Here is a 15,169-nt window from a genome sequence, read left to right on the forward strand (position 1 = left end):
CTGTCACAGGAGATCTTCCTTCGTCAGCTCCTCCCGGAGGTCTGAACACAGATTCCTGAACTCTACGCCATGCCCCTCGACGCCCTGATCCGCACGGCGCAGCACCTGATGGACTGTGTGAAGGCAATGAAGCGGTTAACAGTGCCCACACTGCCAGTGAACTCCATCCAGCAGGAAGGCACGGAGCAGGTCAATGTCGTCACCAGGAGGTGCCCACCGCCCCAGAGCAAGTGGAGTTACCCGGGTCTGTGCCACTACCACAGGCAGTTTGGCAAAGATGCCCGGAACTGCCTGCAACCCTGTTCATTCGCCCGTTCAAAAAATGGGGGAGGCGGCGGCCAGCAGGACAGACCGCCATGGCAGCCGAAAAACCCAGGGGCCCAGAATCATCAGGCTTCTACATCCGCGAAACCATCTCCGGCAGGATGATGATGGTCGACACCGGGGCCGTTAGATTGATCTTCCCGGCGTCCAGAGAGGACCTCAAGCGTGAACCGGATCCGGCTGCATCCCTGACGGCCGCCAACGGGTCCCCCATCCTCTCCTACGGCACCAGGCTCCTGTCGATCTCCATCCTTGGCCAGAGATATTCCTGGGACTTCTTTGTCGTGGATGTAAGGACCCCGCTCCTGGGTGTGGATTTCCTTGCCCACTTTGGGCTGGCAGTCGACGTCAGTCGGAAGCGCCTCCTCGACACCGACTCCTGCCAGTCCCTCCCATTAGCAACGGGACCCAAGGCGCCCACCATCTGCTCCGCTGCCCCCACCAGTACTCACAGCTGCTGAAAGAGTTCCCTGACGTGTTCAGGCCCGAGCTCCGCCAGATACCCAGGGCCCCAGCCAAACATGGCATCTACTATCACATAAAAACAAAGGGGACCCCTGCACACGTAAGGTTTTGGAGGCTTCCCCCTCGGTGCCTTCAGGAGGCCAAGAATGCATTCGCCGAAATGGAGCGGATGGGAATATGTCAGAAGGCCTCCAGCCCGTGGGCCTCCCCCCTCCACATGGTGCAGAAACCGGATGGCTCCTGGAGACCCTGCGGCGACTACAGGCGCCTTAACATCGCAATGGAACCCGACCACTACCCCCTGCCGAACATGCAGGACCTCACAGCCTCCTTTCACGGGGCCAAAATATTCACTAAATTAGATCTTTTAAAACCCTTTTTTTAGGTACCAGTCACACCAGAGGATATACCAAAGACTGCCATCATCACGCTTTTCGGGTCCTACGTCTTTGCCTTCTCCACCTTCGGCCTGAGGAACGCCAGGGCAACTTTCCAGCGGCTCATGGACAGCATCCTGGGGGACCTGAAGTTCTGTGTCTGCTACGTGGATGATATCCTTATATTTTCCAAGTCCCACAAGGAGCACCAGAAGTACATCTGGGCAGTCCTACAGTGCCTGCAGGAGAACGGCCTCTTCATACGCTTCGACACGTGCACCTTCGGTGTCCAGAAAGCTGACTTCCTGGGCCACAAGGTATCCCCGGATGGTGTCCACTCGCTCACATCCAAAGTCGCAGCCGTCACCAGGTTTCCTGTCCCCACCTCCGTCAAGGCCGTCCAGGAGTTCCTCAGGATGGTGAACTACTACAGGAGGTTCATCCCCGGGATCGCACACACCATGGCCCCCCTGACAGAGACCCTGAAAGGCCAACCAAAGTCCTTAGTGTGGGGACCCAGCCAGCAGCAGCCCTTCTCCCTGGCGAGGGCCGCCCTCGCCGAGGCAACTGCCTTGGCCCACCAGGATCCCAGGATCCCACCGCCCCCCTCCAGCTGACGACAGACACCAGCAGCGTCGCCTGTGGAGCTGTCCTGGAGCAGGTCATCGACGGTGCCCCCCAGCCCATTGCCTTCTTCAGCAAGAAGCTCAACCCCGCAGAGGCCCGCTACAGCACCTTCAACAGGGAACTCTGCGCAGTGTACCGTGCAGTCCGGCATTTCAAGTTCCTCCTGGAGGGCACGCCCTTCACAATCTGCACGGACCACCAGCCGCTGGTCCACGCCCTCACCAAGCAAGGGGACACATGGTCTTCCAGGCAGCAGCGACACCTCTCGGCCATTGCGAAGTTCACCTGCTCCGTCAAGTACCTCCCTGGCAGGAAGAACCCTGTGGCGGACGCCCTCTACAGAGTCGAGCTTAACATGGTGCAGCTCGGGATCAACTATGAAGACCTCGCCAGGGAGCAGGCCGCCGACCCAGAGACCCCAGCCTACTGCACCGCCATCACGTCCCTGAAGTGGAGGGAAATGCCCCTCGCCCCGGGGGCCCAAATCTCCTCTGTGACGTCAGTACCGGCCAGCCCCGCCCCCTGGTGCCCGCCTCCCGCCACCACCAGGTATTCGACGTCATCCACGAGCTGTCAAACCCCTCCGGCAGGACGACAGCCAAGCTGCTGTCAGAGAAGTTCGTCTAGCACGGAGTGCAGAATGACGCAAGGACCTGGGCGAGGCAGTGCCTGCAGTGCCAAACCAGCAAGGTGGGGCGTCACACCGAGTCTGGGGTAGGCGAGTTCCCGCAGCCAGGGCAGCGGTTCGGCCATGTTCACATCGACGTCGTCGGGCCCCTTCCCCCGTCAGGCGGGTCCAGATGTCTCCTGACAGTGGTCAACCACTCAACGAGGTGGTCCGAAGCCACGCCAATGCAAGAAGCCACCGCCAGCGCATGCGCCGAGGCCCTGCTCTCCAGTTGGATCAGCCGCTTTGGCATCCCAGACCACATCACAACCGACAGTTGTGGTCCGCCCTGGCTCAGCTGCTGGGGACAGCTCATCACACCACCACGGCCTACAACCCCGCTGCCAATGGCTTGGTCGAGTGGTTTCACAGGTCCCTGAAGGTGTCCCTTAAGGCCCGCTGCACCACCGAGGACTGGAAGTACCAGCTGCCGTGGGTCCTCCTCGGGTTGAGAACCGCCCCCAGGGCCGACGGCGCCCCGTCCGCAGCTGAGAAAACCTACGGCGAGCCCCTTGTGGTCCTGGGTGAGCTAGTTACAGAGGACCACCACAACCCATCTGTCCAGAGGCTTCGTGACATAATCGGCAAGTTCGCCCCCTGCAAGCGGACATATACCAACAGGTCGGCCACCTTCACGCCGCCCGGGCTGTCCTCCACCACGCACGTCTTCGTCAGGGATGATGCCATCTGCCCACCATTGACCAAAAGACCTTTGTTGGCCGAGTTGGTTGAGCTTCAGACCGTCATTCGATGGGCCGGAGTTCGATTCCCGCCGCCGGCTGATGAAGAGTTAGAGGAATTTATTTCTGGTGATAGAAATTCATTTCTCGCTATAATGTGGTTCGGATTCCACAATAAGCTGTAGGTCCCGTTGCTAAGTAACCAATTGGTTCTTAGCCACGTAAAATAAGTGTAATCCTTCGGGCCAGCCCTAGGAGAGCTGTTAATCAGCTCAGTGGTCTGGTAAAATTAAGCTATACTTACTTTACTTTACCATTGACCAGGCTGGAGCCGAACAACAAGGCGTTTCTGCTCGCCCTTCACGGGAAGAACAACTGGGTGTCAGTAGACCGCATCAAGCCCACCCTCCTGGAGGACACAGACGTCACCACACCGCACCCTCCGCCTGGGCAGCCGTTGCCCAAAGGCAGCCCAAAATAAGAAGCGGGCATGCGGCCGCCACCGGAAGCACCCACCCAAACCCGCAGTCAGCCACCCCTACACACAGGGCGTCCCCTGGTGTCCTTACGCAGCCGTGGCACCCTTCAGCGCCCCAGCAGATACGCCGACTAACCAGACGTTACCCACGTCTTGGGGGTGGGGGAGTATTTGTAAAGTCATTTGTAAAGTCTCTGCTGAACATGTTATTTGTAAAGTCTCTGCTGAGCAAGTTTTCTATGGTGACATCCCATTTTCTTTGCCTCTACAATTCGTCACACCTGGCGTGCCGGGTCACGTAAATCCAATCATTTGAACTATGTATATAATTGTTTACCTGACTTCGATTTGTGTACCATGTATTCTTCTTTCACAGGCATCAAGATTGTATTAAACTTCAATTCTGTCTATTTGCATATTGTAAAGTGTACTCGTTCGCTGTATTTATTGTTATTATTGACCTCAGGTCACCCTTGCTCCCATTGTATTCCGCGGCGCAATGTCAGTCTGCCGCTATATAAACTGCCTGGGTCATGAATAAAGTAGCAGTACTCTTTTACCTGCTCGTTTTTTTTTTTTTTTGCACCTCTTAAACATTAAAGGTCTACGTAATTTTTTATGGTCCTATTATTTCGAAAGGAGATAATGTCCATAACAAAATTCTCAGCAAATTATATCCAGTATAGCTCGTATAGCCTATCATACTGTAACTTCAAGTTAAACAGGCAAATTCTGGTTTTGCAGGGTGCAGTCACTGTTTTTCATCCCACTAAATGTGTAAACGATTGCAATGAAATAAATTTTATGACAAAGTGTAGTCAGGTTTCCTAAAACAATATGAAATATCAGTCTGTATACCTCTGAGACAATTTTGGTGTTTAAATTTAGAATGGTGAACATCCTTAACAATATGGGACGGTAATTAACATTGTCCTGTAATTCAAGTGACCCGATTCGAACGCAGGCATTCCCCATTTCACCTCTGTGGTCAGGTGAACCTCATTTATGAAAAACAACACAGTAGCATCATGGAACACTCTGACTTCATTCATATTTTCCTATTTCTTTTTTCTACCCTTTTTAGGGAGATGTGTATTATGATATTTCAGGGGATATGCAACATGTCCTTTTGATAATTAGAAGAACTTATTTTAGCTCAGTAAAACAAGCAAGCTAAATTAATGAAGATAGAAAGAACCACAGATTAACCTGCTTTCCAAAACCACTGCCAACCAATCAGCTTCAAGGAATGGTCGTGACGTAAGCAGTGGGCGGGGCTTAGCTGCAAAGAGCCATGGATTTTGTATTATATATATATATATATATATATATATATATATATATATATATATATATATATATATATATATATATATATATATGTATATATATATATATGTATGTGTGTGTGTGTGTGTATAATATATATATTATAATTAACTCTCAAAGTAAAATGGCATCACGTCTCCTGTACAGAACCCTATAACATTTGTAACACTGTTATTAAAATACAATGTGATGAAGGACAAGTTTCATAAAGAGCTCAATGTTCTTTCCATGTTTCCAGTAATGATGTGCCTGGTGATCATGGTAACCAAAATCTATTAGGAGCGGATGGTGTAAACTGGCTTCCGAATTATTATGAGTGAATAAAAGTAAATGTGAATTTTTATCCAAATGCACTGTTTCTTTGCTGATGTTGTTAGCTAAGGATTGCAGAGGATAATGAGGACGTCTACAAACTAGGGAAGGCTCTGTGAGACAGCAGTTTTAAAATGTTGACTTAAAAACTAAGTTATTTACAACTATTATTTACAAACAAATACTCATCATAAAATGTATGAACAAAGGAATTTTCCCAAGATGAATTATGTCTCAAATAAACGAATCCCACGTTACACTTGAAGCCAACGCAGGCTTCGTTATGTTAATCAAATATTAATTAGCAAAATATTTACTATTAGATTTAAATAATTTAGGAACTGAACCTCGGTGGACACATTTACAAATCTCAATCACTTGTCCTGCCTCCCTTGCTGTACCATAAGGCTTCTTACACACTACAAGCAAATCGAAGCGACGCGACGATGAGCGATATTAATGTTTTTAGATATTCCTATGCAGAAACGCTTTGGTCTTCACACACGAGCGAAACGAAGCGAGGCGATTCGCTCAATAAATGGACATTTTTTATCGCTAGCGACAATCAAATTAGGTAAGTTCCCCGTTAACGTTTTCTGTTGAATGTTTATAGTAAACGTATATAAAAGATCAATATATATTTAATAGAACTTGTTAAATAAAGTTCTAATCAAATGTTTAATTGTTTTAAGCAAGTAAACCATTGGTAAAAAGCAAACGGGAAAAACTGTATATTTAAAACAAAGTTATGTCATATATTTGTGAAATATGAATATGTGTTATATTTTGAGAGTTGGTATATATTACAATTTCGAAACGTGTATCGAACCTGTATCAAAAAACGACGCCGCGCTTGAGATGTAAAGAAACAATTGAGTCTGTTTCTTGACTGATTGAGTGCTGCAAGTTGCTGTCAATATGGCCAAGAAGATACGTTCAAAGGTGAGTTTTTATTGAGAAATTTGAAAGAAGCTAGCCTAGTGCATATAGTGATTTAAATGGAATTATAGAAGTTGTATTCTCTACTAAGAATTTAAAGAAAATATCAGCTGCTGACCGATAAAGTGTCAGTTCTTGCATTCAAGTGCATAACTACGGTAAGAGCCTCTGGTATCGTCACATTCCCTCTATAGACATACTCATCAGGTATTTTTTAACAAGAAAAATAGTTTGTTAATAATAACAAAATATAATAACTTGATGTTGTACACTATTTTTTTTAAGAAAACAGCAAAATATTGATGTTTTCCGCTTATATAACCTCCCATTAAAAGAGATATATGTTCAAGATGCACCTAATCGCTCCGCTCCGTTTCGCTTATATGTAAACACCTAATCGTTTCGTATCGCTTCGCTCATCATCGCTTCTCGTCGCGTCGCTCCGCTTCGCTTCTAGTGTGTAAAAAGCCTAAGACGGGTAATATAACAAAGAACCTCGTAGTGCTTACACTTCAACAACCTATCTCTATAATGTTCTGGATCGGAGAGCCGATCATCTCAGCCCGCTTCCACCTTTGATAGTCGTTCAATTAGGGGTAATTGCGGCTTTCCCGCCAATTGGACATGTTCGGATCGCGCATCAGCGCTGTCCAGACAGGACCGAAGCACGTTCGTCCGGATCATGGGCAACCAGGAAAGACAACGTGGTTTTTGGCACCCAGGGGCTCAACAAGGTGGTGAAATATGCAATTTTTCACTGTCAATGAAGAAAGAAGAAGAAAAAAGTGGGGGGGGGCAGTTTCATGCTTGGCCCAACTCCAACCGGGCCCTGTTGTAGCTGGGTCAAATGTGACAATAAACAGCAATACAAAATAGTTTGAGTGGCCACTCTTAATCTATGCAAAACAATTATCAACTCAACTGCCTCAATCCTGTTGAGACGTTCTTCAATACAGTTAAAGCACTACCTTACTAAAATCTTCAATACCTTACATGGTCAGCATTTCAGTCAAAAAAAGGGAACAAATGTGATCATTAGCGATGAGTTTACATCACCCTTGAACACTGTACATTCTCCACCGTAGCCCTGCACTTGGAGTACTGATTCATCAGGAACTCACGAAGTGCACGCTACTCAACTCTCTCCTTCAAGGCTCCCTTACAACTCACACTTGTATGTAGTTCACCTCACTTGCAATTTTTTCTCTCCTACACTGTCCCTTCCCACATCCAATGAGCCATTCTTTCTCACTGTGCAAGGGCTGTTTTTCTGTGTGGACTGGCTTGCCCAGTACTTTCCCCTTCACATCCCCGCACTTGCTCGTCGGCAAGCTCACTACTATCAGTACTTCTGACATTGAACACATTCCCATCGAGTCCTTCTGTCTCTCGACTATCACACACACTTAAATCGACCGGGTCATCCGTAACTCCTTCCTCCGCTGCTCTCTCGGCATCTGGGTCGTCTTCTTTGTTGGACATTTGTAAGGGAACAAGGTGATTAATTGTGCGCCTTCCCTTTGTAAAGGACCTCGGCTGATCACGCCACACCCTGGGGGTCAGTATACACTGTAAGAACCCTCCCAAGTGGCCATTTTCTGCGTTTTCTGGACTCAGTCTTGATCAAGACGACATCGCCTGCCTTAAGAGGCGTAACTGCTGCTTCCCTTGAATCGTGGCGCTCCTGTAGTGCCCGTAAGTAGCCATCTCTCCAATAATCCTTGAATTTGGTGAGGGCGGTTGTCAGACAAAAATAACGATGACGAAGTTGCTTCATTGTCATGGTGTCCCACATCCCTTTGTAGGACATAACGGGTGTCAGAAGTCGAATTAAATCCCCTCGTATAAGGTGAGAAGGTGTAATAACTCCATTGTCTCTCTCATCACTCGAGTACATCAGGGGGCGATTGTTGATAACAGCTCGGCTGGCCATGCAGGTGATCAGTAGTAAGTAAACCACTCTGATGTCGGTCTTCATAGGTCCAGTGTGGTCCAATCCCACACATTCGAAGGGTCTGTTCAAGGTGGTTCTTGCAGCAGGAAGTTGCGGAGACAGTGGGAGACGTAGCGGAGGCTTGAAGGTCTTTTGACACACACTGCATGCTCGGATCACACCCTTAGCTGAAGTTCTCAATCCAGGCATCCAGCATTCCCGGCGGAAAAGTACGATTAACACATTGACACAACAATGGGCGTGTGTTGCATGCAAATGATTTAGATATAGTTTGACTAATTGACTCTTAGCTGGCAATAACAGCAATTCAGCTTTGCATCCTAATGCACCAGCAATCCTGGAGTGGGTGTAAATGATTTGATTACAGATAGTTAAGTTCAACTGCTTTACAAAGTTACTTATGTGACTGAGAACTTTCATTCCTGATTCTAAATAAGCACAGACAGACGGCAGGTGATGCCCCTGTTCTAAAAAGACAAGTTTAAGAAAGGGGTCAGCATCTGAACGAACAAATTTCAATACATTGCGCATTACATTTAACATATAGGTAAACGAAACCTTACTCCCCTCCATGTGCCATAGTTCTCCCAGATCTGCAAGTTCGCCTTCATCTTTCAATTCCCTGACTGCAGCCGTCAAGCACGACTCCTCTGATATCGTTGTCTTACAAGGTTGAGGGGGCATGTCTACAGGACCTGTCGCACATAAAAATGGGGGCCATTTTGCCACAGCTCGCTCTGTAGCAGATCTTTAGTGTTCATGTCTCGCATGAGGATGTCAGCTGGATTTAACTTGGTGTGGACATAATTCAACTGGATCTCATGCCATCTCTGTAGAAATAGAATCTCACCAACTCGATTAGAGATGAAACAATTACAGTTGGATTCCTTAGTCTCTACCCAAGTTTTGTCAACCAAACTATCGGTCCACACAACCACACAAGCAAAACTCCACAATCCAAACAGGTGACCAGCTAACCTGAAAGCCACCATTAAAGCTAATAATTCCCGTTTGGGAATCAACAACTTACATTGCTTACGCGGTGTAACCTGCATCCTAGAAGTAAGTAGCTGACTATTTCCTACTGCATCTCTAACATACGCTACTGCTCCGTAAGCCTTACTGGAGGTATCTGCAAAGAAATGGAGCTCACTGTCTCACTATCACTCCTCTCTTAAACTGCAAAGCTTCCACTGACTCAGACTGCTCGAGTATTTCCTGAGCTTGACACTGCCTCTCCAGTGACAGCACCTCATCCCACTCAACCCCTTCTTCCCACAAATCCTGCAACAATAGTTTTCCTTTCACAAACACTGGACTAACTAATCCCAACGGGTCAAAATTCGACACTAGCAATGAAAGTAACTTACGTTTTCCACCCCTCACCGACTCATTCACCTTCTTCCCACCCTTCAGACTCAGCACATCCCTACTTGTTAGGACGAGCATAATTAAATACAGGGCCGGATACAAGGTTTATTGTGAATCCGTTACAACAACTTGCCGCCAAGGACCAGCACACCGGCCGCTTCAACACAACCACGGAATCGAGAACTCAAAAACAAAAGACGTTCACAGCAGGGAATAGAATCAGAATTAACAAAGGATTACCTTTTTTTATCTAAAACTCTACATCCCTTATCCCTAGAAAAGCAATAATATTCCAGTTTAAAACATCAGACAATTAAATAAATCAATACTTCTTCCAAAATATGTTACAAATATGAAAACAAAACAACATGATAAATACAGCTTATTTGTATATATTTATAAATCAAGTCGATCTGGAGGTTTACTTATACGACTGGATCGCCTTAACATTGGCGGTTGTACTGAACATTCACTATCATTATTTACAGTTACTTCTATGGGTTCTTCAGCCCACTATTATCACATGGTACATTAGTGTCTGAAATGAAAGCACTAGAATCACTCAAATTTACAGATGACTTAGAATTATTGGATAACACTTCTTTATTGGATTGGTTAGTCACCCATATATCTATGCATAATCTGATCTGCATGTCTTGTCCAAATAATATTACCAAAACTCTGTACTTCCACCTTATAATTTCTCAACCCAAGTACTTCCACAATCTTTCCTTCCACCCATGGTGAACCTTTCCCAAAATTACGAACAAACAGAGCATCATTGACTTTATACAATTTACCTTCCTCCTGGAAAATTTCATCCCTCATTTTCCTAAAAGATTTGTCTTTCAGTTTAACTGATTCAACAGTATCTTTGAAATTCCTACCGAACATTATTTCTGCCTTACCCGTGGAAGAATTCACAGTCCTCCTATAGTTATACAAAAATCTACAAATTCTGGTCTGAATATCTCCCTTCTTAAATTTTCCCAGGCCCTCCTTGAATGTTCTCACCGCCCTTTCAGCCAGACCATTGGAGGATGGATGATAAGGAGCTGGTGTTACATGCTTAATACTATTTTTACACAAGAACTCCTCCATCTCTTGAGAAACAAAATTTGGAGCATTATCTGATACAATGATATCAGGTATACCAAAATTACAGAATGTCTTCCTCAAATGACCAATGGTAACAGCTGACGTAGTGGAACTAGAAAAATGAATATCCAAAAATTTACTATGAGAATCTACAATTATCAACAAAAATTTACCATCCATCGGTCCTGCATAATCTATGTGCAGTCGAGACCATGATTTACCAACAATAGGCCAAGACAATGTAGGAGCTCGAGGATTTGTAAAATTCTTAAAACAAATGCTACAATTCTTTGTGACTTCTCCTATGTCCTGGTCTATCTTTGGCCACCATACCCAATTCCTTGCCTCAGCTTTCATAGCATTTATACCATTATGCCCACAATGCAAATGGTTCAAAACCTTACATCTTAACTCAACAGGAATCAAAACCCTATTTCTATACAATATTACATCATTATCATCTTTTACAGAGGCATATTCCAGAAGTGACATATTATGTTCCTTTGACCATCCCAGCTTCAAACAATTTTTCAACTGAGACAATACAGCATCTTTATTGGTGAAATGTTTAACTGCCTGAAAAGAGATGTCATCAAAATCAAGTAATTCAACCAATTTAACATACTCAGCTGGTGTACCAGAATGAAAATCATCATCAGGTGGCAATCTGCTTAAGGCATCAGCAATTACATTTTCCTTCCCAGGTTTGTGAACTAATTCATAATCATACTGAGATAACAACAAAGCCCATCTTTGTATTCTAGAATTAGCATTACATGGAATCTGTTTCCCTCTTCCAAAAGTCCCAGTAATGGTTTATGATCAGTTCTAGCAACAAAATTCCTGCCAAGCAAAAAATATCTAAAACGTTTCACAGCAAAAATAAGAGCTAATCCTTCTTTATCTAACTGAGAGTAGTTCCTTTCTGCTTTAGATAGTTTTTACTTGCAAAATAAATTGTTTTTCTTGGTCACCAACCTTTTGTAACAAAACACACACCACACCTACAGGAAACGCATCCACTTCAATGATTAAACGACTATCCCCATCAAAACTAGTCAGCACTTTGGACTCGGAAAAATCTCTTTTAATGCCTTCAAACGCCTTCTGCTGTACTGAGGTCCATCTAAATTTTACATTTTTCTTCAACAAATCATACAAGGGAGCTAGCTTAGAAGAAAAATTCTTTACAACCTTGCAATAGTAAGTAATCATACCTAAAAAAGATTGAACTTCTTCAACAGAAGTAGGACATGGGCAATCTAAAATAGCTTTCAGTCCCTTTGAAGATGGCTTGACTCCTTCACCTGAGATGTGGTATCCTAAATATTCAATAGATTCAGCCTCCAAAACAGTCTTAGTCTTATTTATTTGTACATTATGTGCTTACAAAAGTTCCAAAACCTTTCTTAATCGGTGATCATGCTCCTTTTTGGTAGCACCACTTACAATAATATCATCTAAATAAGCAGCTACACCCTCCACATTTGCCAACAGTTGAGAAATAAACCTTTGGAAAATACCAGGAGATGAGGACAAGCCAAAAGGTAAACGCTTATATTTAAACAATCCTTTATGAGTATTAATTACTAAGTACTCTTGACTTTTCTCATCAACAGGTATTTGAAGATAAGCATTCTTTAAATCAATTTTGGAAAAAAACTTTCCCTTACCAACAGATAACAATTCCTCTATCTTTGGTAATGGGTACCTGTCACAATGAATTTGTTTATTAAAAATTTTAAAATCTCCACAAATCCTCATTTCAACCTCATTTTCTTTCAATACAGGTACAATAGGAACTGCCCATTCACTATGTGATATGGGTTCCATCATTTCATCCGCTACTAGCTTATCTAAGGCATCTTCAATCATTTTCTTGTAATAAAAAGGAACTGTGCGTGCTTTCATAAACTTTGGGGTAGCATTACCTTTTAAATGAATCTTAGCCAAAACACCAGCAATAGGTTTACTTGAATCTACCAAGTAATTATCTAGCAGCTTTTCTGCACTCACATTAGCAACCTTTATTACTCTAGTACCTTCATCTATTCCAGCCAGATAAATACCTATTTGCTGCATTAAATCTTTACCACACAAATTTGTATTACAGGAGCTAACACTTTGCCCAAGACATCAATTTTCATATTATCATAACCTCTTAGCTTTTTATTGCATTGTTCCATATTTAGTTTTAACCTATGTACCCACTCTCTGGTTATAGTAGACACAGTAGCGCCACTGTCAATCTCAAATGGAACTAAATTCTGATTAATACTGAAATAAAATTCATCAGAATTAAGTGCAAAAATCTTTCCTTTAACCATTAACAATCTATCATCACCGTTGTCTTCATAATCATCAATAGTTTTTACAGCCTTCTTACCTTCAGCCCTACTATTGGAAGCCTTATACCTAGGTTTAACACTACTAGGCCTATGAAGAGACAAATCTTTGTTTGCCTCTCTACACACCCTTTTAGATGACCTTTCCTTTTACAAATGTTACAAGTCAGATCTTTAAACCAACAGTCTATACTCTCATGAGAAAAACCACAATGCTTACAAGATGACTTTTCTTTTCTCACTGAACTAACCTGTGGCTGTGATTCGTTCCTCTCACCCACAAAAAGCTTTTCCATGTTCAAAAATTCTTTCTAAAACTGCACTAGAGGTCATAGCTTGGAGATCAATATTCATAGCAACTAAATTGGGAAAATATACTTCACTGTCCACTGCCATAAACAACTGATCTCTGACTCTTGAATCGATATGATTACCAAAATTGTAATCTTTTGCTAAAGCCTTGAGGTCAGCATACAAACTATTCACTGTCTCATCCCTCCGTTTTTTTCTTTGTTGAAAAGCTATTAGGCTACGATGATAAGGTTTCACAATGTAATGTGATTTCAATACAGCTACAAGGTCATCGTAAGTCTTTATATGGGGTAAATCAGGAGCACACAACTTACCCAGTACCCTAAAAACATCAGTTCCAATCGACACTAGCAGAACATGTTTCTTTTTTATCTTTATCAATTCCAAGATTACTAAAATTAGCTTCTAATAAACTAAGCCAAAGATCCAGGGTTATCTGAGAAGAATTAAAAGGATCAATCTTGATCTGAGTAGTCGTCGCCATCGTGAACAAAACCCTAGCATAGGCGAACTCTGCCTAACCTCCGCACCATCGCCGTCAATCAACTGGCCTTACGGAAGTGTCCTCAGAACCGGTAGGCTATGCTGAACTCATCAAAAATCCTCGAAAATCCTTACATCCACATGAAGTCCTTGTAGACCCTATGCTCCTCTGCATGAATTCTCGTCGCCATTTGTTAGGACGAGCATAATTAAATACAGGGCAGGATACAAGGTTTATTGTGAATCCGTTACAACTATTTACCGCCAAGGACCAGCACACCGACCGCATCAACACAACCACGGAACCGAGAACTCAAAAACAAAAGACGTTCACAGCAGGGAATAGAATCAGAATTAACAATGCATTACCTTTTTTTTATCTAAAACTCTACACTACTTCTATCCCACTTCATACCTAACAGTCACTACACTTGGTTCACCAGCTTCCATTTCCTCATCAAACTCCACCACATTACTTGCCCAACCTTTTAAGAGCATACCCGCGTCTGCCAACAACGCTTTCACCTGCTTGCATTCAGCTTTCATCTCAGGCATTGAATCATAAGTTTTCAAAAAGCTGTCCACATAAAACGACTTCATCAGCTCTTCTCTCCCATTGTCCATTAGATATGTGTGTAACACCTGTTGCAGAAGGTACGGACTGGTGGTGACACCAAAAAACCACCACTCTGAAGCAGGGTTGCCAGATGCTTTTGGCTAAAAGTAGCACAAACACTCGTAAAAAGTCGCGAATTTCAGGTAAAAGTAGCCCAATTTATCATACTATATATATATATATATATATATATATATATATATATATATATATATATATATATATATATATATATATATATATATATACATTTTTTTACAAGGAAGAAGTTTACTTTAGTTGCAAAAAGGAAAAGTGTCCTAATTTTTCAAGAAAAAGTTATTGATTTTGAAAGGATGAAATGTAGGCTACTTTAGTTTTGAAAAGGAACAATTTAAGTTTGTTTAAAAAAGGCAATAAAAGATTTAGTTTTGAAAAAAAATTTTCAGCTTTGAAAAGAGAAATTTACTTCAGTTTTGAAAAAGAAACGTGTAACATATAGCCAGGATCAACCACTAAAACGTAAGTAATAACTTTATTATGCTATAAATGTGTGTGCATACAAATACATACAGATATAGATATGATAAATAGTAATTTGTACTATGCTATAAATGTGTATGTATATGTATGTATATATATATATATATATATATATATATATATATATATATATATATATATATATATATATATATATATATATATATATATATTTGTACACACATTTATAGCATAGTACAAATTACTATTTATCATATCTATATACTGTATGTATATTGTATGCACACACATTTATAGCATAATAAAGTT

General features: G+C 43.0%; 1 protein-coding gene across 1 annotated transcript; it reads right to left on the reverse strand.

Annotated features, from left to right (window-relative positions):
• Positions 1 to 8,838: 8,838 nt before the first annotated feature.
• LOC136827594 (uncharacterized) lies at positions 8,839 to 14,385 on the reverse strand. Its single transcript, XM_067085070.1, has 5 exons — positions 14,177 to 14,385; positions 12,833 to 12,898; positions 12,012 to 12,131; positions 10,324 to 10,454; positions 8,839 to 9,284 (listed from the first exon to the last, which is right to left on the reverse strand). The coding sequence occupies exons 1-5, from the start codon at positions 14,383 to 14,385 to the stop codon at positions 8,839 to 8,841; spliced, it is 972 nt and encodes a 323-aa protein (XP_066941171.1).
• Between the last annotated feature and the right edge of the window lie 784 nt (positions 14,386 to 15,169).

Source organism: Macrobrachium rosenbergii, chromosome 42, assembly GCF_040412425.1.
Source record: "Macrobrachium rosenbergii isolate ZJJX-2024 chromosome 42, ASM4041242v1, whole genome shotgun sequence".
NCBI classification, from domain to species: Eukaryota; Metazoa; Arthropoda; class Malacostraca; order Decapoda; family Palaemonidae; genus Macrobrachium; species Macrobrachium rosenbergii.

Coding starts and splice junctions, on each gene's coding strand:
- LOC136827594 (XM_067085070.1), bottom strand. CDS start 14,385: ATGGACAATGGGAGAGAAGAGCTGATGAAGTCGTTTTATGTGGACAGC. Junction 12,899..14,176: donor CCAAGTGTAGTGACTGTTAG/GTATGAAGTGGG, acceptor ATTTTATTTCAG/TATTAATCAGAATTTAGTTC. Junction 10,455..12,011: donor AGAAAGGTTTTGGAACTTTT/GTAAGCACATAA, acceptor GTATAACTATAG/GAGGACTGTGAATTCTTCCA.